The sequence below is a fragment of the Streptopelia decaocto genome (genome assembly GCF_964273445.1).
Source record: "Streptopelia decaocto genome assembly, chromosome: 1".
In the NCBI taxonomy this organism is placed as follows: Eukaryota; Metazoa; Chordata; class Aves; order Columbiformes; family Columbidae; genus Streptopelia; species Streptopelia decaocto.
Genome location: NC_138663.1, coordinates 108,171,765 through 108,199,249, shown reverse-complemented (window position 1 = coordinate 108,199,249; position 27,485 = coordinate 108,171,765). Strand labels below are relative to the sequence as shown.

Below are 27,485 nucleotides of genomic sequence, written 5' to 3'. Positions count from 1 at the left end.
ATGCAGTTATTATACTTCAGTAAGTATAATAATTAAAATAATTTTATTTGCAGAATTAATTTGCATCTTGGAGATCAAATAAGGATCCTGTTCTCACAGTCTGTGTTCACAAATAATGACTCTGTGTTTCTCTTAGAGGTCAATATAATTCAAACTGGTTGGGGGACAAGTTCACCTTAGGACTTGTATGCTCAGCAGACGCAAGTTGAGATAACTACATTTCCAATCAAGAAGATGACAGACTCACATCACCTATAGACTCAGGCAAAGTTTGGGAGCTTAAAAAAGCTTTTGGCAAATACTACGTAAGACAGTTGCTTTATATAATAAGCACAGAAAATTTACACACCAATACATGTGCATGCACAGTATTAATTCTTAAAGCGTTCCACAGAAATGTCAATAGTTTCTATTCCTTCTGACACAGAGATCACAATTTTCTTCCTTTTTATTAGCATCACAGACTGTGACCACTTACTTTTTCCATCATCACTTTCACATTAATCCTGTTTTCTGTTACTGGAAGTGTTTTCTCCTTGGTGGTTTGCTTTAATACTGTGACATAGTAAATGTGTGTTTGCTGTCACAATGAGTGTGAGAGAAAGCTTTGTACTTCTGATGTTATTTTGATACATCACGGTGTTACAGAATGGAAAAAAAATCACCTAATCTAACACTTTATAATACTCTCTTCATTCAGTCTACCAAAGGTAGCAAACGTCTGACTTAATGTATAGAAAACAGAGTTTCTATCTGTCCAGTTTTAATAAAATACCAGCACAAAAGAATGATAAAATATCCTCAGTATTAATATTCTCTTCTCTAACATACAGTAAACCATTTTTGGTTTCAATCTGCACAGTTAGACAAATTTATAACCAAGTATGTGCAACAGTAAGTAATAAAACGGCATACAGACGTGAACGTATATAGATAGGAAAAAAACACTTTTTAAAAAGCAGATTTACTCAAGAAAAGAAATCTTTGGCCCATGAGAGATCCGCTGCATTCCCTGTATCTTTTGTGAAGTCAAGGTTTCACTTCACATATACACAGCCATACACAACACTTTTCCAAACATCTTTACAGCTGACACCAGATACCCCCAACCAAAATACAAAGTTACAAAGGTGTTCAGTTAAATCACAAAACTTTCTGCAACTCCAGCTACAGAATCTTTCAATTTAAAGACATAAGGTATCAGTGACAAAAATTAAGAGGCTCCAAATTTGCAGGCAACACAGCCAAGGTTTCCAACTCAATTTTAAGGGAAATAATAATTAAACACATGAAAGTCCTTCCATAACTCTCTCAAACTATACTGGCCATGAAGAAAGGGATAAGGAGGGCTGGTACCATGCACAGCACTGTACACCATCTTCAGTAGGTCACTGGTCTTTTAAATAATCTCTAGTGAACAAATAAGATTTCAGAAAGTTTTTAGTAGATAATTACACTTCCTGATTTTGTAATTAGTGGAACTACATGTAATTACATAATAATTATGACGGTAATTACGTAATTAAGATGTATAATTATGTAGTAAAAAACATTATGGAAATAAAAGCCATCAACTGTATAAGCACAATACATTTTTAAAAATAAATTCTGTATCATCTGTTTAAAGCTACCATTTTCCTCAAAATATCAAAGTGATTATGAGCCATCACTGGCAAGTTCTAAAATACATTTCTTATGAGACTTAAAAATCATACAGATAATTGTATCTTTTTTTAAATCTCTTTAAAGCCTTAGCTTTACATTACCCTTCTGATGTCTAGGCACATGTATACTGAATGGATTATACAGAGTTAAATTGTTTATGTTTATGTTTCCAATTTGTATTAAAATAACTTTAAAAAAATTAGCATCCATGTGAGAAGGCTGGTATCTAAAAGGCAGGAATATTTCTTTTTTTTAGTACGCTGCCAGATCCATCCAACTTAAGGGCCTGCTAACATGAAAAACATGCTAGTCTTGCACTTTCCACTAGAGAAAGGAGCTTGCTGCTGTGAGAAGCAGTACTCTGTAAAAGAAGCCTTGTCACTTCTGACTTGCATTTGGCAACAACAGAATTGCCCTCCATCAAAAAACAACCCCAAGCTTGACCAACAGAGACAGAACCAGAAAGACAAAAGGTCTCTATGAGAAAAATTTCAGAGTTGTAGGTAAAAAAGAAACAGTGAAGAAAAAACAGCTTTACGAAGTATCTTCTGTTTAGAGAAACTCATAGGAGAACTGATAGAGGAGGCAGATGACAGGAGATAGACAACACCGCTGCAGGGGCTGGAACAAGTTGGCAGGTATCTATGTACCTAAGCAGGAAGAAAATCCTGATGTGCAAAAGAGAAGATGTTACTGTTCACCTTTTCCCACATACAGAAAAAAAAATCTAACACTAGCAGCAGGATAATTATTTGAAGAAGTCAGATAACCATTCCAATTCACGAGGAGTCAGAAGTTATTTAAGCCACTACTCCATCCCACCTGCAACATTACTACAATGTGCAAGGAAAAAAGTCTTCATTAATCAAAACCATTGCTGTAACTCATTATTTCCATTTATTTCATTCACAAGCAGAGAAAATAATTCATAACACTTCATAACTCCAAGAGATGTGTCACAGCCCTTTTCCCTTTTGAGTTTTGTGTTCAGAGAAAGAGTTATAGAAAAGTACAGTGTCATGTGGTTTACTCAGATTTTGTAGGTTTAACAAAGAGATCACACAGAAATAGAATGAAGAAAAAAACTTACACCTAAGATATTAAAAATGGCCAACTGGCAATCAAAAAAAAGCTTGATCATTAAGGGAGGATGACTTAAGATTTAAAGACCAGCTAGCTGCCTATACATTACTTCAAAATGGTTAAAAAAAACTACAATTAATGATTTTCAACAGTTTTTGCTTTCAAAAAAGCTAGTGAGATTTAAACATACTCAAGAAACGGTGACTCAGATTTAAAAAAAAAAAAAATTCAGAAATCTTCCTCTTCAAAACAACACATTAAGGAAAAATGAACAAGTGCTTTTGAAGATATACTCAAAGATTAAATTCTTGAAAATTAGTATTTTACAATCTCTTCAAAACAACATGATTGGGAGACAAAGTACTTGACAGCAAATGTGCAGAGGAGCATTTGTTTGCTTGGATGTAAAGATCACTATAGTGAACTGCAGCCTTAGCGATAGCGTCTAGAGATGTGACGCAAACAGAAACGCTTTGTTTATCAAACTGTACGCTTCCCAAAGAGATATGCCCACTTTCAGCTGTTGCCATCTTAAAAATAAATCCGCATGCACATATGCACGTTGCTTATTTATATGATTTCTCCTAATCTTCCCCTGGAAAGTGCACACAGTTAACTATATCCCCTTTCTTATTTATCACAAGTACTTTTTTGTATTCTTCCTGCCTGTGTATTGATAAATATTTGGCCAGTATTTCCGATGCCAGAAGTCTCCGTTTCATTACACTAGTTTCACACACAGCACAATCCTCCCAGCTCCATCTCACATCTGCTCTCCTCCCCGAATCTGACTGAACCCCCACCCAGGCCGTACCTCAGGGCAGGAACATCTCTTTGCTCAGGCCTGTCCTTCCAGCCCCACTTGCCCTTGGTCTGTGTTTCCCTCAGCCTCACCACTGCCAGCAGCCGACACGAGGACACACACTAATCCACACTGACAGGCAGCTCTGCCAACATCCCCATTATAAACTGCCTTCTTTCAAAGAGTTACCAAAAAATCTTCCATTGAAAAACAAACAAGCAATCACTTCTACCTGCTACCTGGCACACCAAGTTATGAACGCACTGGGGAAAAACACCCAACACTGAAATGATAGGATTCACACAAATCTTCAGAGCTCAATTTTATTTTATTTTTGTTTTTAATGTTTAGGTCACACACCCTAGAAGAGTTTCATTTTTTCCCCCAACATAATTTTGCAGTTTATTCATCAATAAAGTAAACTAGGCACACTTCTGGTGTTTGTGCGGAAAGGTGGAGTGAGGCACACATGAAGCTGTGATAGAAGTGTGAAATTACCCTCTGAATATGCATTTGGTTTTATAAAACAACAGTCTATAAGCATATGATCGAAACAATTGTATTCTGTTTCCAGACCATAGCATATACTTTGAAGATGTAGGTCTTCCTAACAAACAGAAACATTTAACCACCATTCCCAAAGTTACCTTCCTCTCACCCACACTTTCTCCTGCTTACCCATTCAATGGATATAGCCAGACTTTTCAGAATCCAGTAACCATGGGCTCAATAACTGAAAATATTCTGTGAAAGAATATACCACAGCATCTTTGCAATTTCTGGCCCTGAAATACTTAAACAACATTTGAGACCTTCCCTCTCTTAGAAACGGGATGGTGAAAAGGTGGTGGCTTTCAGCCCCATTCTACAGTATGGAACAGAAAAAAATCCTGTGACTAGAATCTTATTTCTCTAAAAAAATTGCAGCACCGCCAACAACCTCAGTGATATTAAGGCTTTTGGAATAATGCTGCAGTCATTGTGAATAAGGAGGCTGCAGCATCCTTATCTCCCATGAAGGCTTCTATTTGATGCCAGGAGGGGGAACTGAACTAGAGACACCTGCGTGAGGCAGAGCAGTTGTTCTGACTTTATGTGGGCTACATTTATCTTCGTTTTTTAAAGGTTTTCATTTTACTGTAGAAGCAAAATGAAAACAGTAATATCTTTGAATATTTAACAATACCATTGAATGGAATAATGATATAAAGCTTACTACCCTCTATTTTGATCTCCTGATGACACAGCCATAAAAATACATTGGTTTCCATTTCTGAAGTTAAGGCGTACAGAGTGAGCATACTCCTGTATTTAAACATCATGTATTTAAAATCACTGATAGTTTACTTATCCTTTTTTCATCCGGATGAACAGAAGATGCTACTACTTTGCTACTCCTGCCGCTTCTTACTTCTTCGACTGTTCACTTAAGTAGCAATGTCTGACTAAACCCACAATCCAGCTTTAAAAAGCTAAGTGTAAGAAAGTGCTGAAAACATTTTGAGTATGTTACTAGTCACAACGGAGCACTTATTCCCCTCCTGATTAAAAAAAAAGGCAAGACAAAAAGCCTTTACAGTAATATCAGTATCTGTAAATTAGGGGGTTTGGAATAGTGATATGGAAAATTAAATTGCTTTTTGACCCAATACTAACTGTGCAATAATTCCCAATTTACAAAGACAGCAAAGGAATTTCAGAATTTCACTTTGAGTAGTATGACAACTAAGAACCTTACACTGTATCAGAATGTTAACATATTAAACCATATCACCATGACAGACCTTAAACTTCCAGATGGATTGAAATATTTGTTTGGAGGATAAATGCTACTATTAATGATAGGACTATAATCCTGGATGGTATAAATGGCAGCTAACTTCACCAGCCACTGAAACAATAAGCTGGTTGGTCTACATGGTGCTTTATTTTTTATTCTTCCAGGGAAAAGATGGACCAACAACAGTATATAATGATTACAGGAGACCACAAATGAAGCACGAGCGAACAATGTTGCTGCAGATGTTGCAAACACCGTACTTGTATAAATAAGCAGAAGAACAGGCTGCAAAACACGTTAATTATCTTTCTGCTGTATTCCACTCTAATAGACCTGATGTACTGAAGGTCTATTGAAACAAAACAAAACCCCAAAACAAAACAAAAACCTAAACCAACCAACCAAAAAACAATATCAAAAAAGCCACACAAAAACAAACCTGCAGAGAAGTGGAAAACTGTCTCCCCGTTCCTCAAAAAATTTCAAGTTAGTAGTTGAAAGACATAGAAGACAGCATGCAAGTTTTAAATATGTAAAACTCTCTAAGAGAATAGTCTATCACCCATGTGCACAGATAAACCTCAGAAAGCAAAATTCATCTTAGATACAAAGAGCTCTCTAAGTACAGTGAAGCATCAACAGAAACTGGTTGTAAAACTTGACAAGTTGTAGAACCTGCATCACCAGAGGATTTTTGAATTTAGCCTTTCTTTAAAAAAATAGGCTTTAGTATTGATCCTCTTGTAGGAAAAGAGAACAGCTTGGATGTCTTTTTGAACTCTCACTGATTTAAAAATTATTATTTTAGATTCAATTTCAACAAATGGTATGGACCTTCAGTATAAATAGCTGAACAAATAAAACCTGTTTGGTAACTAAGATTCTGCACTTCGAAGAGGCAAGTACAGAAAATGCAAGTGTACTAGTAGTGAAATCTCAAGGTTATGAATGAGAGAGGACATGAATTCCTTCAAACTACAGTGGAAAACACATTTATATTTTGAATCTCTAGCCATCAAAAATTCTTTCTTTTAATCAAACAATGCTCCAAAATGCCTAACACCTAAAGCTACTACTAAGAATAAACAGAATCTACAAGAAAGAAGAAAAACTGGTCTTTAAAAATTCAGGAAAAATGATAAAGAAAGGTAGAATCAACAGAAGTCCATGCAATTCAGACTTTGAAAAAAATGTCCCAAAAATAAGCAAAAAAACTCTCAAAACCAAAACAACAGTAAATAAGTGGCTTACTCACATAAAAAGTAAAGAGGAGACTGAAAATACCAAAGATGTACAAAATCTACATTAAAATTTTACCACCATTTTTGCTAAAAGCAATGATGCTGATCACAGGTCAAGGACAGAATGGCTTGTGAATGATGGCATGGAAACAAAATTTTTTGGCTTCCAAGCGAAAATAAACATGAGCTTTGTGTTATGAAGGGGAGTTCACTAAACTTCCATTTCAGAACTACAACAAAATTGGCATATGAAAATTATTTTGATCCTAGAGAGTTTTACATCAAGTGTATCAAATCAGTAACATATATTACTTGAAAACAGAAACCAGTATCTATAAAATAAAAAGGTGACCCAAATAGCCATAGGCAATCATTCTCAAGTTCTGCATGTATTTTAGAGAAATACAAAGATGTCCTCTGTCCATCTGAAAAATGGGACGGAATTGTACGTACACTTACTAAACTCATCTAGTTCATCTCTTTGAAGAGAATCAATTTTCAAAGGACAACTAACAGAACTAATTTATCTGGCCTTAACACCTGTTGCAGCACCAAGACTGAAATCACCGGCTAGGTAAAGATTCTACAATAACTTTCAAGTAGCTAAGAAAAAAGAGAAAAATACACCATGCTGAAAGGTAAATTGTCCAAGAGCACAGAAGATCCTAGCAGAGTTCTTACAATTCCTTGACAATTACTCTAGAAACTAATTTTATTGAAGTTTCTCCAATTAGCAGTGAGGGTCCAAGAAACATTTTCCGATTAAGGCAGAAGGTGGGAAATAATGTGAATGCAGAAGCCACCATACTGTTTTTCAGAGATAATTAAATAACCGTGAAGTCTAAAATTACAAATAAAATTAAAGAGTCCAAATGAACGAAACCAGGAAAATCAAAGTAAAACAAAATGCCATAAACCTGAGATATGAACTCACGATTCTGAAATGAGAGGAGGGAAAAAAAAAAACCAAACCTCAAGATTTCTGTAATTACTTAACTACAAGTTAATGGTACAACTATGAGCAGGGCACAGGTGACTCAAGGAAGCATCAGCAAACATACAGGTCCAGTGTACAAGACACTGGATAAACATCATCGAAAATAGCATGTCATTTCTGGTTTCTCATACTCAAAGTTTAATTCAACCTAGAAAAGACTGCACACAAAAGTGCTAAGAGGAAAGCTCATGCAGCAGAGATTCCTCCTAAAGAAAGCTGGGAGTTTCTCTGGCTTAGATTAAAACAAAACAGAGATGTTAACACTGTTCCAAAAGCACGGTAGAAAACATCAGGGAAAGGAAATAAATAAACATTTTGTAAAAGGACACAAAGAAGTTAGAATGGGAAAATAATAGAGAATTTTCAGTCATCATAGACTGAGGGTCCGAAACACATCTTGAACAGCAGCAAAAGGGGAGGAACCACCCACAAGTTTCAAAATGAAGTGCCATAAACTTGCAGTCCTTAAAGATGTGGTGGTCTGCAGCAGCAAGGGACTGGAGGTCATCACCCAAGAAGCTTCTCCTACTCTTATATCCTTATATCAGGCAAGAGATCTATAAAGTAAGATTGGTGGGACCTGCACGCGGCTTTATTGAGAATTCCAGGTTGGCCAAGCACTAGCCCACCTTCAGAAATACCCTTCTGTCAGCTTGAAAATAATGCAGCTGCACAAGACCCAGGAACCCATTACAGCTTAGAAATGTTTCAGTTCAGAAACGTTACGGTATTTGGAAGAAGAAGAAAAATAATCTTTCTAACATTAGCTTAATCTGTATATTTAACACAGCTTTGTATACAATTAGCATTACTGCTTTTCTTGTGCCATCATCTTCTCCATGATAAAAAGTGTCTCTTCAACATTAGTAGTTGAATATAAGTTTTAATTTGCTTCTCTTTTAGGTATGGTATACATGTTTCAATTAATGTATTTACTGAAGCTGACGTGACCTTTAAACTTCAAGCAAAGAGATTTCTCTAATGGTGTAACATGCAAGAAAAGCACTTTTTCCAAAGTGCAGTTCCTTTAAAAGAAAAAAGGAGACATATAATATATTCTTAAAGTGGTTAACTCCAATACAACACATTCCTCTTACAGAGGATTCCTAAATTCATACGTTCTTTTATTTTCTGTTTTAGATTACACTCTCATAGTTCAGACTTGAAGAGTACATATGTGTAGGACCAGTTTCTAGCATGCAAGTTGCTAATAAACTATAGTTACTTAATTAAAAATTGTAACTTACCTTTTTCCTCTTCAGTAATAACTTTTTCCTTTGCATAATCCACATCAAAAATGTATCGGTAAAAGCACAGCTGGGTGTACAGGGCCTTATCAGAATACTGTAATGTAAGAAGATAGTAATTAAAAACTCAACTCAAAAGTGCATCTCTTGCACCCATTTCTAAGTCCACTATCAAAAGGTGATATTTTCCCCCGCTGCTAGCAGTTTACACAGTCCATTCATGTCAGATTTTGGAACTCTTATTATAATTATTATACTGCAAAATCTCTTTACTATATCTCTACACTTTTTCTCCCAATTTACACCAAGCATTTATGTAAATCATACTAAACTTATCCATTCTTACAGAAACATCAGTCACATTTTTCCATTCTTATAGACAGGCGTATCACAATGCTTTAGCAACAAAATGAAAAGTCCTAAGAATGATGGGACAAAGCAATAACATTAGGGCTTTAGTATACTGTACAATGCAATGATCTTTAAAAAAAGAAAGAGAATTTATGTATATTTTTGATAAATACAGGTGTTTGGCTGTATTCCCTCTCTTCCTATACACACACACAGCTGTGGTGACATAAATTGTGAACATGCCATTCAAATAAGAACAGGTGCATATATACCTTTACAGCTCTGTCACCACCTTGCTCTACACATCTGTGAAGGCTACTGCAGGTTAGTAATCACACATTTAATTCAAAAGTCTGCAGGTGTGTACACGTGGAATAAGATATCCAGTTAAATGCTCTGAATGTCAGTGATGTCAAACCGCTGTGCTGTTCCTTGAGATCAAAAGTAGGTACCCGTGCGCACTCATGTCACTGTCACTGTTCTGTACACTAGGTGATTACTTGAATGGACACGAGATCCATCTTGCCCACGATGCAACTAAACCCTCTCAGGTTAATCCTGAACACTTGCTCAATGAAACCACATTCCAGTCCCTGCTGTTTAAGATACTGGAGTTCAAATATTGGCCAAGAATGGTTTGAAGAGTTGTACATTACAAAAACCCTAATTAAGAATGAGGTAACCCTAACAGCATCAGATGTGGAATTAGTGTCCATTTTAATACATTTAGTACATATGTAGATATATACGAACTCTTGAAGATTTTCTTGATGAGCTGTAAAACTAATAAAGAATGTGGTTAGACCAATGTAAAACTGCAACTAAGTGTAGCACAAGGAATGATCCTGAAAATGCAGTGGAAGAGTAAATGGTAAACTATTCCTGCTTATTGGAATTCTGCTTTAATTTAGCTTTTCACTCTTCTACCCAATCAAGCCAAGTTTTGTTACTTAATTCAGCTAATTTTACACATCTACTGACATGTTACAAAGTATCTATAACTATTAAGCAACTCATGTTGAGACATTCGACAACTATTACTACAGCTTCGTTATTTTTTATATATTTTAACAGTATACTTTTTTCCACTTCATGCGAACCTATTTTAAAAAAGGCACATAGAAGCTTATTTTATTCCTTATTAGCTATTCTACGATATGCATCATCATTATACTATTATACACCAGTTATTTTTAGTAAATCCTGATTACTGCTTCCTGAAGAAGAAAAAAGGAGGACGACAGCGATTAAGTTATTTGTTTAGTTTTTTAGATTCAGCTGTAATTGCTGGTACACATCTCCCTGACTGCACACATGAAGCAGGTTGAATAGAACACTGAAATTACCTCCTTCATAATAGTTTGTTTTGATAATGTATTGTGTGTCGAGATGATGAGAAACAGTTGCTGTCAATTTGATTAGCCATTATATTTTTATGTTAATTGCCATTATTGGGTCCATTCTGTTTAGTGTCACCATAGAAGCCATACAATGTTAGCATAAATAACAAATTGGAGTAAATTAGGAAGATATATTTTTGCCAATTCATTTTAATTGCCCCTCAGTCCTTCCGTCGGTTAACGCAGCTGTTGACCCATAATAAGCGCTAGGTCAATATAGCTGCTTGTCAATTCAGAAATGCAAAGTGCTGTGTTGCTGGTAATGGATATACAACCACCTTTGCCAGCCAACTGAAGCAAACGAATGACAACCCACATGAAAGAATAAAGCATCAGCTATAGAGTTTAGTGACCTGATATTAGTAGGCAGGCTAATTGAAAGTCACTGCTTAAATGGATAAAGAAAATACAAAAATCAGTATGTAAAAACGTATACATGCACACATAGATATATATAGATACACACAAATTTTGATTTACTGATAATGCACTAGTATCTCCCCTCCTTCCCATTAGCTTCCTGCCACATCTTACAGGTAGTAATAGCTGGAAAAGAAATGGGTTTGAAGATTTTCACTCAATTAAGTAGGAATATTATGGCACACTGATGAATCCAAGGAAGAGGTACCTTAAATTTAAAAGGACTTTAGGAATGAGTTATACCGTCACTTCTTATATTTCCTTAATTTCTGATAATCTGTAGATTTTAAAAAGGCAAAATAGCTCAAGCCCTAAAACTTCAAACCCAAGTAATATTGTACTTTTAATGGTGATTTTTTTGAGTAAAGCAAACCTGACACCCCTAACATTATGGTAAGTACTTGGGCTACATTTGTATCATTATTTACACTTTCTTTCTTTCCAGGAAAAACTGAATGGTGAGCGCATGAAAATAAAACTCTATTTTGAAGCTCTTATTTGTTCCATGATGTTTATTTCTTGATTTCATTAAGAACTGATTTCGACAGATAAGTTTGCTTCTTTGACAGCTTCCATTCATGGAAAGAACAGTGGAAAGAACAGTGTTCTTTCCATGCAACCAAACTCTGTTTTTTTTTTAATTGCAGTTAAAATAGCCATAAACACATGAAGGAACCAAAGGTATATAGTTTGTATACAGCACAGTTATTTGCTCCTTTGACAGAAAAATTAGGCTTCTAATAAAAAAATAACATGGAATTAAAAAAAAGAGTCATCGTGCTTGGACAACAAAATATTCATTTAAAGAAATCTAGGTTTAATATGGTTGCAGAACTGTTTCCTGCAGCATCAGAAGGCCAACCGCAGATCTCTAACCTGCATCTCAGGAAGAATTTAAGACTATAAAGATGACATAATAGGAAACTGATGGCGCCCTCTTCACAGAGCTGGTGAACTACGAACATCGGAAAGGCACATTTTCCCACAACTAAGCACAAAACTAGGATACAAAAAGGTCAGCCATGAAAAGAAAATAATCTCGTTTAGCTAACACACACAACAGGGAATGCTCAGTAGGGTATACACTGTGAAAGGAGACATCACAGATGCAACATTTTTGTGTTTCTGGAGTTTCTGAAGGCCAGCTGTGCCTCCAGACGTGTCCAAGTCCACCCTGTTTGACTGCAACGACTGGCTTGGTATTTCTCTTCTCCCTACAGCTGCTGATGTTTGCACAAGACTCTGGACTGAAGGGTACCACCATCTCTTCTGACTCGCAAATGCCTAAAAATGCAGCTCAGGAGCAAGGCCCCCTGTTGCGCTCACTCCACTTCTCTCTGGCTCAGCAAACCGTGATACACTTTTTCCACATCAAAGCGAAACTTAAAGTGGAGAATGGTCCCAACTCCCTCACCCCGGAACAGTGTAGTCAGTGAGTGAGTTTTCCAGGAGAAGCAGACACAGGTTGCAACCCTGCAGGCAAGAATGGATAATTGAACTTTTCTTAATCTCGCACGGAGAGAGGGCAGAAAAATTGCCAGTGTCCATGTTTCCTGCTCCTTTTTACAAATGCCAAAGTTCAACTCTCTGAAAGTAAGGGGACCTGAAAAGATTAAAGCATTGGTGAGCATCTTCCTGCCCTAAACACAGTACCTAGGGAGAACTTTCGATGCACTATCTCTCACCAGCTTTTCTGTTACGGAAGAAAAGTTGGTGGCAGCTGCATTTAGGTGTTGAAATTAGAAGGCCCCTCCCTCAGTGCTGGCTGGTTTAGATTTCATCCCAAAGAACCTGAGGTGAGATGCCTCCTTCTCCTTTACCCTGTTACAAGGGTGCCCAAGTGGCTAACACACCAACCTTCAAAATCAATTCAGTAGGTAAGGGCAGCAGCATGGTGACCTAGAGAATCCAGGTGAGAAAGGTAAGGAAAGGAAAAAGTAAACAGAAGGAAAAGTTGATGAAAATTCACAACCGCAAGGTAGGAGAAGACTGAACTAATGATTCTATTTCTGATGTTTTACTTACCTAGGTGCAGCGCTATTCTACTAAACACCCTTTAAGCAGCATGTAAAACCTCTGTAACTTGAAAGCGTACACGTGAATAGGCCAGAAAACTAAACGCTCCTACTTAGATTTTCTTTGAACTATTGTGGATTCCTGTATTAACCAACGTTAAGATGTCATAGTCAATGGTTTTCAGTTTGTTCATATTCACCTGTGTCACCTCGGGGCCTATCCCTGGGGAGCTGGAGCCCCTGTCTGTGGGGACTGGGGACCCTTGGCTCTGCTGTGGACAAGGTGCTTTGGCCACAACGTGTGTGGTGGGGTTGGTGTCCTATAGTGGTGACTTCCCAGCAGCAGAGGCAGCAGGATGGTGATTTACCAGCAGAAACAAAGAAGTCATAATCCTGCTCTACTCAGTGCTTGTCGGGCCACACCTGGAATACTGTGTTCAGTTTTGGACTCCACTATGCAAAAAAGATGTGGACGGGCTGGAGAGGGTCCAGAGAAGGGCCACGAAGATGATCAAAGGACTAGCAAGCCACCCTATGAGGAAAGGCTGAGAGAACTGGGTTTGTTCAACCTTAAGACAAAAAGGTTTAGGGGAGATCTCATCACTATGTTCCAGTATTTAAAAGGTGGCTACAAAGAAGATGGAGACTCCCTTTTTACAAGGAGTCACATGTAACAGATGAGGGGTAACAGGTACAAGTTACTCCTGGGGAGATTGTGATTGGACACAAGAGGGAAATTCTTCATGACGAGAACAATCAGTCATTGGAATAATCTCCCCAGGGAAGTGGTGGATTCCCCAACATTGGAAACTTTTAAGATTCATCTGGACAGGGTGCTGGGTCGTCTTGTCTAGGCTGTGCTTTTCCCAAAACAGGTTGGACTGGGTGATTTTTTTTGGTCCCTTCCAACCTCGCATTCTGTGATTCTATGATGTCCCTCTAAAGTAGTTTGAACTTTTCTGTTTACTCTTTGGCATCTCCCAAACTCCTATACTTCTCTATAGCTTCACCACACTCATGACCCTTTAAATATTTTCTGCATTCTCATTTTTATTCTGCCCTTTTCCTTTCTTCTGCACCTGACTCCCCTTTTTTCAAGCCCACTCTGGGATGTTGTTAATTTTTATTCTTTGTCATATACTGTTATCTGTTGTGTCACCTATGGTTTTATGGATGATGAAGGCATTAAGACATTTAAAAACACACACAAAAAATCCCCCTTCAGTTTGCTAACTCTGCTAGATTGCTTTGCAAAAGAGATAATTTCCACAGGCTACAGAAGTTATTTGTATTACTTCAATTAATTATAATACAAAACAGTGGCACCACTTCATTAATCAGCTGCTTGAGAGAGTTACTTTTGTGAAAAGCCTTTTTGGTAATTTGATTAGAAAGAACAGTGGCTCTTACTACTGTGATATGATTCAGTATGTCCATCAAACAAATCCTTTAGAACTAATTCTTAATACTTTAAAACCAGGAAAGAAAGGAAAGGAAATAGAAAAGAAGGCTCTTGGCAGAAAAATGTGTCTCAGAGACTCTTTCAAAGCTCAGACGTAACCGAGCAAATCGTACAGGAAATACTTCAGTGCTTTGAGAGGCATTTCCTCCCCTCCCCCCTTAGAAAGATGCAGTAATTAAAACCTAATTATTATCTTCATTTTAAACAAAACCTAAAGTGAATACCAATTAATAACAACATACTAATGAGCATCTGCTGTGATGAAATTGAATATGAATGTGCTGCAAATTTCGGGTAATTTATTTTTTTCGGGGAAGTGCCACTGGTCTCAATCTACTGCTGGAAGATTGTATAGACTTGTACACATTTTCCATCGTGTCTCTTATGTGCAGCAATTTCTGTTTTCAAAAAGAGGGCACAGCTCAGCTTTGTGGATGTTTATATATCCAAATGCTCTCCACGCTACAGTGATTTCAAGGCAATAAACTGAAGTGTAAGAAAGACCACGTTTTACACACCTCACATATTCTTTTGTAAAACCAGGGAGGTTGTACCACACCAGGTTCACACAGCCCCTATTTGCCATCAGATTCTGAAGGCAGACACTCCTGTACAGAAAGAGCTCGCAAAGGGTGAATTGATGTTACACTAGATACTCACAGTGCGTGTACCCCTCACCTCATACCAATGCTGATGTACACTGAAGCCTGCTCTTCTTGTGCATCACAAAACCTAGTTAAAACACAGTGCTGGTCTATGTCGAATAGGCTGAAATAAATTGTGCACCTAAAATAACTACTTCACATAAACCAAAAAAGGTGAAATAAAAGTACCTCTAAATTGCAGCCTTTATGCTTTCGCATACAATCATTTTTTGAAAACTTACACCCAATTCCATTAAAAACATGAGATGATTGGTCACCATCCTTCCTGACAGCAGCACTGGTTATAAACTAAATGGGGAGGGGTGTGGGGGGGAGGCATGTGTGTGGTTTCCTTCTTAACCCTCCAAACTGTCCACCCCCTCAAGCAATATTTGTTTTTTTTAGTGATGGTGACTCACAGAGTCCATTAAAGAAGTAAAAGGAAACTGAAACAAATGTGGCAGGATTTGGATACGATGAAATTTTCCCTAGTATTTATGTTAACGTGGACTGTATGACAAAAGAAGAGGTTTTTCCATATACGTGCAGGGGTCAATGGGAAAAGAAAAACACAGCAGAAGGCTACATATACTCGTTCATTATGAGATTTTTTTTTTTCCCATTAAGTAACTGAAATGACAAGAACTTTTGCTGGTTTAAGTGCTATTAGCAATTAGTGAGAACATTACAGAGGATTTAATTATAAAAAGCCAACTCTGGACTGCAATGCCAGCAAAAGAACAGAAAAGTGGGTGAGGAACCGGGTGAAGAACAGATGACGACACCTGCTGACAAGGGACACCAGACTGAATGAAGGGGTTAACAGAACACCTCCAGGGTGAAACTTAGCAATACTATTACTAAATATTTTAATTAAGAAACCCTGGAGAATAAGTAACTGGCTAGTAACAAGATTTAGAAGGCATGAACATGGCAAAATAGAAAAGGAAGGAAATTTAATAAGCAAAATATTTCTGGCCATAACAAAGACACTGAATTAATTATCTAGAACTGGGGAGGTTCTCAAGCTGGAACTGTTCTGTTTTGAGGATTCATGAGATGATGCCTCAAGGAACATGGCACAGGCACAAGATGAAGAGCAGGGGCCAGCAGACCAGGCCGTATTTACCTGTAGAGTGCTTGAGGAATGGAAGGATGACGCTGTTGGACCACTAATGGTAGTGGACCACCTCTACCTAAAGCTGTCAGTGTAAGCAAAGATAATGAAATAAACCTTTATTCTCTTCCTCGGAGATATGTTGCGTTTTTTTTTTTAAACAGAAAGACTGAGTGTCATCTGTGTTTAACAAACAGTTTCTCATTTTAGTGACATGTATGCAACCCCTCTCCCCTGTTCCTGGTCTCATGTGTACCCTACTGCTCACCTGAGCACATAGTAAAACAAATTCAGCTCCCTAGTCCAGCAAAAAATCACTTACTTTTCTAATCTAGCAGAAAACAAAACCCCAAAATCTGCTTCCCTGTGTGATCAACAGTGGGCACAAAGCAAAAGAGCGAACTGTACGGTAGCTGATGTGAATAAGCCAAACTAGCTACTGCAAGCAAGGGAAGACAGTATGTTCCCCAGCTTCTAGTTTGGGGTTTGAGCGCTGCCTTGCACCCAGTACTCGAGTTACCTGAGCAGCACAATAAGACCTGGCAGGGAGAACACACATCTTAACTAAGAATCACCCTTTTTTTGGGGCGGGGGAATCACTTGCCTCACATACCCTCAGCATATGCATGTTGCTTCAAAGCATTCTTTAGTCTGAAATTTTCAGCATCAAGATGTTTCTGACTAATTTTTGATATTACTAACATTTAATACGATTATACAAGAGACAAGCACATAAAACTTTGTGATTTGGATGAGGGAATAGAGTGTACTGTCTGCAAGCTTGCTGATGACAGGAACCTGGGAGGAGTGGCTGACACGCCAGCAGGCTGTGCTGCCATCCAGCGGGACCTGGACAGGCTGGAGAGCTGGGCAGGGAAAAATTTAATTAAATATAACAAGGGCAAGTGTAGCGTCTTGCAACTGGGCAGGAACAACCCCAGGTTCCAGCATAGGTTGGGGAATGACCTGTTAGACAGCAGTGTAGGGGAAAGGGACCTGGGCGTCCTGGTGGACAGCTGGATGACCATGGGCCAGCACTGGGCCCTTGTGGCCAGGAAGGCCAATGGCATCCTGGGGTGGATTAGAAGGGGGGTGGTTAGTAGGTTGAGAGAGGTTCTCCTTCCCCTCTACTCTGCCCTGGTGAGACCGCATCTGGGATATTGTGTTCAGTTCTGGGCCCCTCAGTTCAAGAAGGACAGGGAACTGCTGGAGAGAGTCCAGCACAGGGCAACAAAGATGATTAAGGGAGTGGAGCATCTCCCTTAATGAGGAAAGGCTGAGGGAGCTGGGGCTCTTTAGCTTGGAGAAGAGGAGACTGAGGGGTGACCTCATTAATGTTTACAGATATATAAAGGGTGAGTGTCACGAGCATGGAGCCAGGCTCTTCTCGGTGACAACCAATGATAGGACAAGGGGCAATGGGTACAAACTGGAACACAAAAGGTTCCACTTAAATTTGAGAAGAAACTTCTTCTCAGTGAGGGTGAGAGAACACTGGAACAGGCTGCCCAGGGGGGTTGTGGAGTCTCCTACTCTGGAGACATTCAAAACCTGCCTGGACACATTCCTGTGTAATCTCACCTAGGTGTTCCTGCTCCGGCAGGGGGATTGGACTAGATGATCTTTTGAGGTCACTTCCAGTCCCTAACATTCTGTGATTCTGTGTGATTCTGTGTACAAGACCAGACACTACCTGCATACATGTCTACTCACTGCACATATGTATATCTGCACATATATATGAACACATGATAATATAAATGCAGGAGCAAACAATAAATATAAATGAGAAGTTTTAAAATAAAAAAAAAAAAAACAAATATTGTTCAGATTCCAAGACGAGTCCAGAAACAACCCTCAAAATGAATAATGAAATGAATAAATAGCTGTCTTTCATACAGAAAAATTATTCAATTGATAAACAGGATCACATGAGATGGTTATCTCCCATACTAGGAAATGCCATCGAGGTGGTCCCTTTGGTCATCTCTTCCCTGCTAAACAAAACAGGGCTGATTACCAAGCTCAAGCACTGAAATGTTACTGTCCATATTACTAAATTTTTAATGTTTGCTGACTGAGTTTTGGGCCATGACAACTGAATATCTAAGACAGAGATGGGGCATGGGCATGGCTCAGAAGATGATGTGCCCAGACTGTTCCTGCTGACAATATGGATCTGACCACACTTCAGTTGTCCCAAGCTCTGCCCCAACAGACTTTGAACCCATAAGCATCCTCATGTAATGAGCACACAAAATACCAGGTGCATCAAACTCCTTTTCACCGGGGGCCACATCAGCCTTGCCGTTGCCTTCAAAGGGCCAAATGCAATTTTAGGACTGTATCAATGTAGGAGTAGTTACATTAGTAGTAGAGCTGAAATTTGCATATGAAACCTCTTCTGGAGAACTTCAGGCAGAACCGCACCTCATGGAGAATGCAAATCATCCTGTATTTCTCAGGACCCTCCGAGTTCTCACAGCCAGAAACCAAATCAACCATGCAGGGCCCAACCAAGAAGATTACATGAAGCTGTTTTACTAAGAATAAATTCTGCCTGCAGGGAAAGGATCTGCGTAAGGTAGCTCCCAGATCAGAACCACAAATCAACCATCTATGGGCTGAGGTCCTACTTCACGGCAAAGAGAGAGGCCACTACTAGAGGCCTGAGGTTACTAGAGGCCTCTGCAGATGAGGTATAAGGCTGCTTTTTTACCATTTAACGCAATCTGCTGATATGTTCAAGAATGGCTGTGTATTGCCAAGGAAAAGCAAAGTTTTATCCCTCATTATCTTATCTGAGGCACATTTTGAGTCTTCTGTCTGCTTGCAAAAATCAAGGATGCCACTTCTGATGCTCAGATGCAGGATGCTATGGATAACAATGGAAAAAGCTCCTAGAACAAGTATTGTTCTCACAATCTGGATTGTAGCAAGGCTAAGAAGCTTCAATTTGAAAGATATTTCTGTTTATTTAAATTATTAAAATCTAGCTCTGTGGCTGCAACCTTGTTTTTTATTTACTTTTTTTAGGAATAAAATCTTTTCTCGATTGATTGATACACTTTACACAAACATTTGGCACTTGTCAGCTATCCAGAAGTATACACTCTGAAAGTGCAATCTGTGTAAGCAACTTATACATATTTATTTAAATTGTGATTTTGTTATGAAATGGATAACGTTGCATTTTTTCAGCAAAATAATTTACTAATATTTGTGAAAGCCTTTTTTTAACAGAATCTTGATTATCATTCAACAAGCACAAGTACAGCATTTAAAAAGTGGTTTATTAGTAAATAAACACCACTATAAATAGGCTAGATACACAAGCAAACAAGCTTATCTAAACATGTTTTAGATGTGAAAGCATGCTAACAAAAGCATGTGCTAACAAAAAAAACACTATCATTTACGGAGAAGGAACTAAACATACCACTTTGAATTACCATATTCCTGTTTCTCAAGACTTGAGGATTCATTCTCTCAATTCTAGATTTTAGCAAGGGAGTAAGAAATATGAAAAGCTATGTTTCCACTTTCAAAGCGTAGTTTCTCAGTTTTTAATGAATTATTCTTTGAGCTCAAGTAGTTAAATAATTTGAAGAAGTATCTGCTACAGAAGATACTATTTTCCCTAAAGCAAATTTGGCATTTCAGTAAATTATAAAGGACTTTGAGTCAATGTTCCTTCTTGTTGATCTTGATTTTTCTTAAAAGTTAAGACGATAAGGAAAGTAGACTGAGATATGAAAATGCTTCAGCTACTCATCATGAACCCTGAAACAGGATCAGAATTGTTAGAGGTTGACTGAAGTCCCCATCTCTGTGGCACTGACAATAAAAACAAGCAACTCCTGAAACTTCTCAGACTATGCAAGATTACTGCTTCAGCTGGAAATGCAAAGAGACTTTCAATACAGTTTATTTAACTTGCTTAACTTACTCTGGAACAAGGATGTACACAGGTGACTCTTCCATTAAATAAGATCTTTCCTCCTCTGTTTTGGTTAGACAAATTGTCCCCAACAGGTTATAGAAGCCCTCACCTGTCTGTAGCAGCGTATATAATCAGCTTTATCAATGCAAGTCTTGATCTCATGTCTCTGAAGCAGCTCTCAGACTTCTATAGAATGGCTCTCAATGCTAAAGAAAAGTCGCATTATGCAGACGACAAAGCAAAGGAAAGCATCTTTTTGGTGGGTGGCACTGAAATGTTAAGATCAGTTGTGTACAAAGGCACATCTCAATGACTTATAAGGCAAATTTACTACCCTACGTTTGAATCAATGGCAGCACTTCAGGTACCAGACACAGCTCCAAACAGCTTATTATGCTGCCATCTGCTCCTTCCACAAACAGTCAATGTTAAGCAGGACTGATCCCCATATGTTTTCCTTTCTGGGCAAAACATAGGTTATTTTCAATCTCCTTCTCTGTAACTCAAAATGGATTCTTCAGCACTGAAAGCAGTACTGGCATCAGTATGTACACAAATTTTGATGCGCTCTATTTTTCAACGCGATCTTCCATAGACACAGCTCTGGCACCGTCTACAAGCCTAACAGTGTTCTGGGTGAGATAGGTTTCACTACATGATGTATGTTTAAAACGGATTGTTACTGATGTGAATTTTGTCGACTGCTTTGGAAAAAAACAGAGATTCTGTCCTGCATCCTTCAACTGCCAAGTCCAAACAAGAAGAGAGAAAGACACCAGCCCTGAGATTATCCACAAAGAAGAGGAATTAGCCCACCTAAAAACAGGCAAAAAATAAAAACTTCAGGTTTTGATTTTGTTAGCTGCTCTGATAAGTGAGGTCAATAGTGTGTGTGTGTGTATGTTCCAGAAGAGGTGCAGGTCAAACACCATCCCCAGTGAATTTTCATTCAAGAGGTGCTGAGTAAAGTTCAGAAAAAAATCATACAATAGTCTGGAGGGTTATTCTGAAGATTCTCAAAAACTTCAAAAATTGTCTGAACAAGTTATGTCCCAGTTACTGAAGCTACTTAATAACACACAAAAAAGTAAACACACTTGCCAACTAAAAAACGATCCTCTAATAACATGATGTGAATGATATAAATCACCCATTCATTTCCATGGGACACCCCAAACATGCAACTAAACTGTAATTAATTTAATAGTTGTGACAGAGATAGCTCTGTAGCTCATTAATAACTGTAATCTGTATAGTCCTTTTGTTGTCATATTGTTTCCTAGTACAGATACAAGGGATTATGTGTTATCTTCACAGGTGCTTCCCACATAACACAGTTTAAAAAAAAAAAAAAAATTAAAACCAGAAATGCCCACCACCACAATTTACTGTAACTAGACTCTCATGATATGAGCAGTGGAACTTTCTGTATGTAGTTCATCAATGTTAATGATTCTGTGTGTAATCGCAGCTCTGGAAATGATCAGATGGTGACTTGACATGAAGTGGGGATGTAGCATGAGTGAAGCTGCCCTTTTTCCAGTTTCTCTGCTTATTATTTGAATGGTGTCTCCTTGTTTCTCACAAGAAAAAGGAGTCCAAGCTGATTATTACTGAGTTATCATCACACAAATGAAACTGTCAGGGTATTATTAAAATTCTTCCTTGCCCTGTCAGTTATCCTAACCACAGATATTTACATGAAGATCCAAGAAATAAATTTAAAACAAAGCATACGAAGAATGGATACTTCAAGCAAGGTATCCCGACTAAATGAAAACTGTTTGTCTGCAAACTGTTAAAAAACCCCCAACAACTTGTCTTTTTAAGAATACAGACTGCCTTAAACAATAATTTTCAATGGATTAAATCTTGATCGGTGACAAACAATAACTGAATTCTCTAACAGGAAAGATTATTTTTGCATGTAGCTGAAAGAAATATGTGTCTAAAGAAAAACACTAGGTTTCTTGCAAAAGGTATTGAATCATGGTAGCAACCTATGCAATAATTAGCTCTGATTGAAAGAGCTCCAATTAACAACGCAAGCAAAATGGTGACTGGAGTATTTTTCATCTCAGAGAGTACACTCTGGCAAGCTATGGCTCTGACGGAGATGGGAGAAACCCTGGACACCAAGAACTCTGCTGAACCCAGGTGAAAATGTGAAATGGGACACATTCACAGAAGTGGCAAAAAGTGATCTTTCTGCAGTTCCGTTCTCTAACAGAAAAGGAACGGTTAGTATTTAAGCATTAGACAAGGACAGAGAAGACCTGTTTTCTACCTCCAGTTCTGCAAAGACCTGCAAACCATTAGGTGCATCTCTCTCAGCCTCCTAGTAACTTCAGCTCCCCTTCTGTAAAGTTAGAGGAAGGAAAAGTTACTAAAGCAGTGAGGTCCTAGATATTCTAGCATCATCATTTAAAAAGAAAAAAAAAAAAAGAAGAAAAAAGAAAAGAAGTGTTCTAAAGATTAGCCCTTCCCTTAGGGGCTAGAATTAAGTTTGCTTTTTTTGCCTTAGACGTACACATAGACACCTACCTGGGCAGAACTATCTGGTTATATTAGGAGTTCTGAGTGTTCACATTCAACAAGTGAAGAAATCTTAAATTTAATCTTTCAAACTTTACCATAGACTCTTAAAAATAATACACACAGATGAAGTGCCTGCTGCTTCTTTGCCCTGGCACACAAACACTAAAGCATGTAAAGTATTTCTTTAAAAATTAAATGTTATTTTACCAAATACAAATGATATTTTACTAAATACAGTGGAAAAGACAAAAAGTAATTTCTGAGGTTCCAGAGTGGCAATGCAAGAGAACTTGTGATGACAGATCTTCCAGACAGAAGTCTGTAGGAAGCTCAGAAGCAGTTTTTAAGTGACAGCAAACCTCCCAGAAAAACCATGCATCTACTTTGCCACATTTCTGAGTAAATTCTGAAAGGTACGCTGGAATAGGAATGTGTTATAGTTGTTAATAGCATGAGCACCTCCAAGAGCAAGGGATATTTTGTCTCTAGGACAAAAGAGAAGCAGCTGGTTGTGACAGGAAGACATGGAACACTCCAGGGAAAACCTCCCTTAACAATGATCTGCTGGTCAGAGAAACATTTTGTTCATTTCCGGGTTTTAATAAACTAATTTTTTAAAGAATTTTCTCACTTTTGTTTCAGAGTAGCAGTCTAATGATTAGACTTTCATTAGAAAGATACTTAACTTCTCAGATGATAGCATCAAAAATCTTTCTGAGAAGTTCAACATATCTGATGAAATTGGATATCAGATGCTTAAAATACTGGACTCTGTGTCCCCCAAGGGAAGTTAAAATGTGTAATCAATGAATCTAAAATGTACAGTTCTGAACTTGAGATGCCTAAACAAGAAGTACAACGACAGTAGACAAACCTTCTTACCATAAAGGAATAAACCTTAGAGTTAAGAAACCTTATCAGAAACATCTTCATGTTTATGTTTAAAAGTGGGAAATGACCTAGCAAAAACATTGAGAGAGTATGCCCTCCGAGTGCAGAAAAGCAAGGAGCTTCCTCACGAGAGTTCCTCCCCTCTTCCGTACATCTGTGTTCACAGCTACAGCACTGCCCTAAAAAGGCAACCCATAACAACAGCAAAGAGGGGAACAGAATTTCTGTAACGGGACAGACATTTCAGAAACTTCACAGCTAGAACTAGTGACATTTGAACTTGAATTTCAGCCAGATGCTTCCTGATCATGGTGCATTGCTTGTAAAAACATTTGATCAAACTGGACAGGTCAGACAAAACTGTGGTATTGCTATAAAAAATTACCAGTTTCCATTCAAAGAGGTGAACTTCACTAGATAAAGCACTCCTAATAGAAAGATGTGATGTCTACCAAAATTCTAGTCAAAAGGAAAAACTGTAGATTTTGTCATTTATTGCCAACACTGGCATTAGAATAAGTATCTGCACCATTTACCTACACATCCGTAAGAAGTAGCCCAATCACAATGGAATGTATGTTAATTTTTCTAGTAACTTAAAAAAATTAATTGCAAAGACTCACTTTCCCTGTAAATAATTTATCTGTGCTCATAACCTCTGCTAACTGAATTTCATCCTCTTCCTGAGGAACCACATTATTTTTCATCTGATACCAAATAAACCCATCTTGAAACTGCAAAATTATGATCTCTGCTTCAAGCCTTGTCTTGAATACACAATTTTAAATGCAAGTCAAATCTACTTCTTAAAGGAAAAAAAGTAGAGAAAGAAGCTAGGGTTCAGTAATCAAAAAAGCAGTTAAGCAGACTGCCTGTCATGATATGTAGGTTAGAGAAATTCAGAACTGATCCAATGGAAGAAAACCATTAGTAGGCATGATGCTGGCTCTACTTGGATGCTTCAGCAAGGACCCGCCAGTGAACTTGTGTCAGTGCCATCACAGTACTCCAATAGAAAGCAAGCCCGTTGAACAACAGTGGATTAAGAGATATTGGTAACTGGATTTCTCAAAATCTAACAAAATATAAGCAGTTTTGGTCATTCCATCCTCAAATGCATCTCCAATCCTTGCCCCATTATATATTAAAAAAAGTCCCTTATGCAGGGTGTATAAAAAGCTTGTAGGAAGCTAAACATAATAAATCTTACAGGGGACATAAATAATGAATAAGTAAGACATTTAATTTGTTAGGCCAGTGAAGCTGTATTTCTGAGACTTAAAAGACAGCAAATACAAAAAAGCAACCTGAAACTTAGGAGCAGGGTAAGTCCTCATACATATATGCAACAAAAATGTCAATCATATAATCTTAAATAAGACTGAAAAAAAAAATGACCTTATCCTTTACAGTATCATGCAGCACGCCAGTGCCCAAATTATAGGGAATAAAAATGAACAAGGAAGAGGACATTCCACCTGAGTAGAGGAAGAACAGATTGCCCAGAGCAGCTGCTCTTGGAAGATTTAGTAGCAATATTTAGAAAAAAGTAATAGGAAAAATTTAGCTCTCAAAAGTTTCTGGCCAAGGAAGAGCTGAACTGGCTAATTAGCCATCTTTATAAGCTAGACAGCATGACAAAAGCACCTGAAGAAATGTACTTACTGCAAAATACAATGTCAATAATGTTTTATACTCTTGTAACCTTTTAGTTAAAAATTTATGATTTTAACAGTTATTCTTAAGTCTTATATAATTAAAAAGCTCACTCCAATTCTGCATAGTAAGGCAGCTGATTTCCACAGGTATAACAAGCCTGTTCATGTAGAGACCAGGGCCACAACACACACCAAGGTCGCTAAGAGTGAGCCCGAATCAAAGGCTACCAAGGGAATTCTTCAGAAAAATGACTGTTCACCTTCTGCTCTCCACAAGGAAACTCTAGGATTTTTGATCTTCCTGATAAATCCAATACTCTTGCTAGTAAGGGTGCATACATGTCAAATTCAATACAGCCAAATACAGCCAGTTGGGAAAGTTTAGTATTTAATTCTAACGACTTTTACAAAAGACACATCTTTCTTCATTGTCTTTTCATTACAACCTTTAATCTTTGATTCACCCAATTTATATATCCCACTCAATTTTATCTTCACTGTATAAGTCTGCAATGGAAATTGTCTGTTGAAAGGATGTCATCTTTAATACATTATTTCTTCACAAGGCTTCAAGACTATATTATCTATGTTAGGTCATCAATAACTTTTTGTAAGGTAATGTGCTGAATGTATTCAGTCAAGAACTGTCAATTCTCTCGTTATGGTTTACTCAAGGGAACACTACAAGTTCTAATTTTTTTTTTTTGCAAAAAGTTGGGGAAAGTGCAGATTTAAAAAAAAAAAAATTGTGTAGCCAACAATGAATAACTTTGTATGTATAGTACAGCTAAGCAGAGGAGCTGCCTCAAGCAGAAATTTCATTTTTATCATAGCTAGCTCATAGTTTGGATTTTCTATACATTTCTGCAATTGGGGTGAGGAATGGAGCTGAAAGAGGAATGAGGTGGAAAGCTGACTGGAAGACATAAATTAGGTTAGATAACAACAACCTTGTGTGGCAGCAGGAAAGCAGCCAAACCTCATACTATTTATTATCCGTGTCAATAGACTGTTTTGGTTAGGTGAGGATTTTTGAGCCTTCCCATCCTTATCATGCACTACTCCACACCAGGTGATTTAACAAGTTAACCCATTCTTCAGGTCAAATTATGCTGAAGGTTTCACATAGCACCGTAACTGTCATAGCATAACCTGTTCAAAACTTCTCCGCAAAGACTGAAAAAAACCCTGTCTCATATACAATGAAATCTGTTACCGTTACCATTTAGCTCGTACAACACAGCTCTAACAAATGCTACTTCATAGCTTCTGTAACTTGAACCACTTTCTCACGCTCTAGAGGGGAATGTCATTGACACACCATCAAAATATCAGGAAATCCAAAATGGTGGTGAATTAATTCCTTCACGCTTCAGGAAATGTTCTCCCGTGTAACAACCAACTCCGTAGGAACTATTATTATTAGAAGTTAATTCTTCACTACTAGCCATTCTCTCCTTGTCCTACCCTTGCCCAGCCCTATCTTGCAATTACAGTCGGTTTCTGCAAGAGAGATCTACCAAAAGCACGAAGAGGTTCCAGTGAGGCCTCCTCATGATGGACTCATCTCTAGAAGTGAATAAAGCGTCATCTTTCAGATGACATGAAGGTCACACACGGCCATTAAAGGTCCTGTGGAACCTTCTGTTAAGTTCTGGTGGTTTATCCCAAGCGTCCTGGCCAAATGAACTCTACCAGACCACAATTTACTCTAAAGCCTCAAGCCCCCTTTGCAGCTTTGTTTGATACAGTATTCTTCAGCTCTTGCTCTTCGGTGAGATGTGATGTTTCTCTCGGTTGTTAAACAGCTGCTATGTTCAATCCTTGAGGTAGCTGCAGCACTTCAGCGATAAAGTAAGTGAACCTATATATAGTTTGTAAATCCATTTGTTACGTCTAAAGTACTCTGAAATTTAGAATGTGCAAGAATGCACATATATTAAGCTTTTTAAACTCTAAAAAGAGGGGCTGCCATAACTGGCAGGATACACATTCAGTCACTTTGTACTTAGTGGTTTGAAAAAAATTACATGCAAATTATTTAGAATTTCATTCCACTTTTCAAAGCACGAAGTTAAATGTTCCCATTTCTAAAAATAATAATAAAAATCAATAACTATTATTCAGTATTCATTTGATATTCCACAATGGACCACTGTGAATTTGAACTCCAGGAAAGGTTGCTGTTTCAAGCCTCCAAAGGGTTATTATATAAAGCATAGAGAAATAAT

At 37.8% G+C, this 27,485-nt stretch overlaps 1 protein-coding gene across 2 annotated transcripts in view; it reads right to left on the bottom strand.

The window, feature by feature from the left end:
* POLA1 (DNA polymerase alpha 1, catalytic subunit) overlaps nucleotides 1–27,485 on the bottom strand; it is a 206,134-nt gene that overhangs the window by 34,999 nt on the left and 143,650 nt on the right. For both annotated transcript variants that reach the window (XM_082050693.1, XM_082050695.1), the window contains one exon: nucleotides 8,816–8,912. In XM_082050693.1, the coding sequence (XP_081906819.1) occupies nucleotides 8,816–8,912 (97 nt within the window). The remainder of the gene's footprint in view (nucleotides 1–8,815; nucleotides 8,913–27,485) is intronic.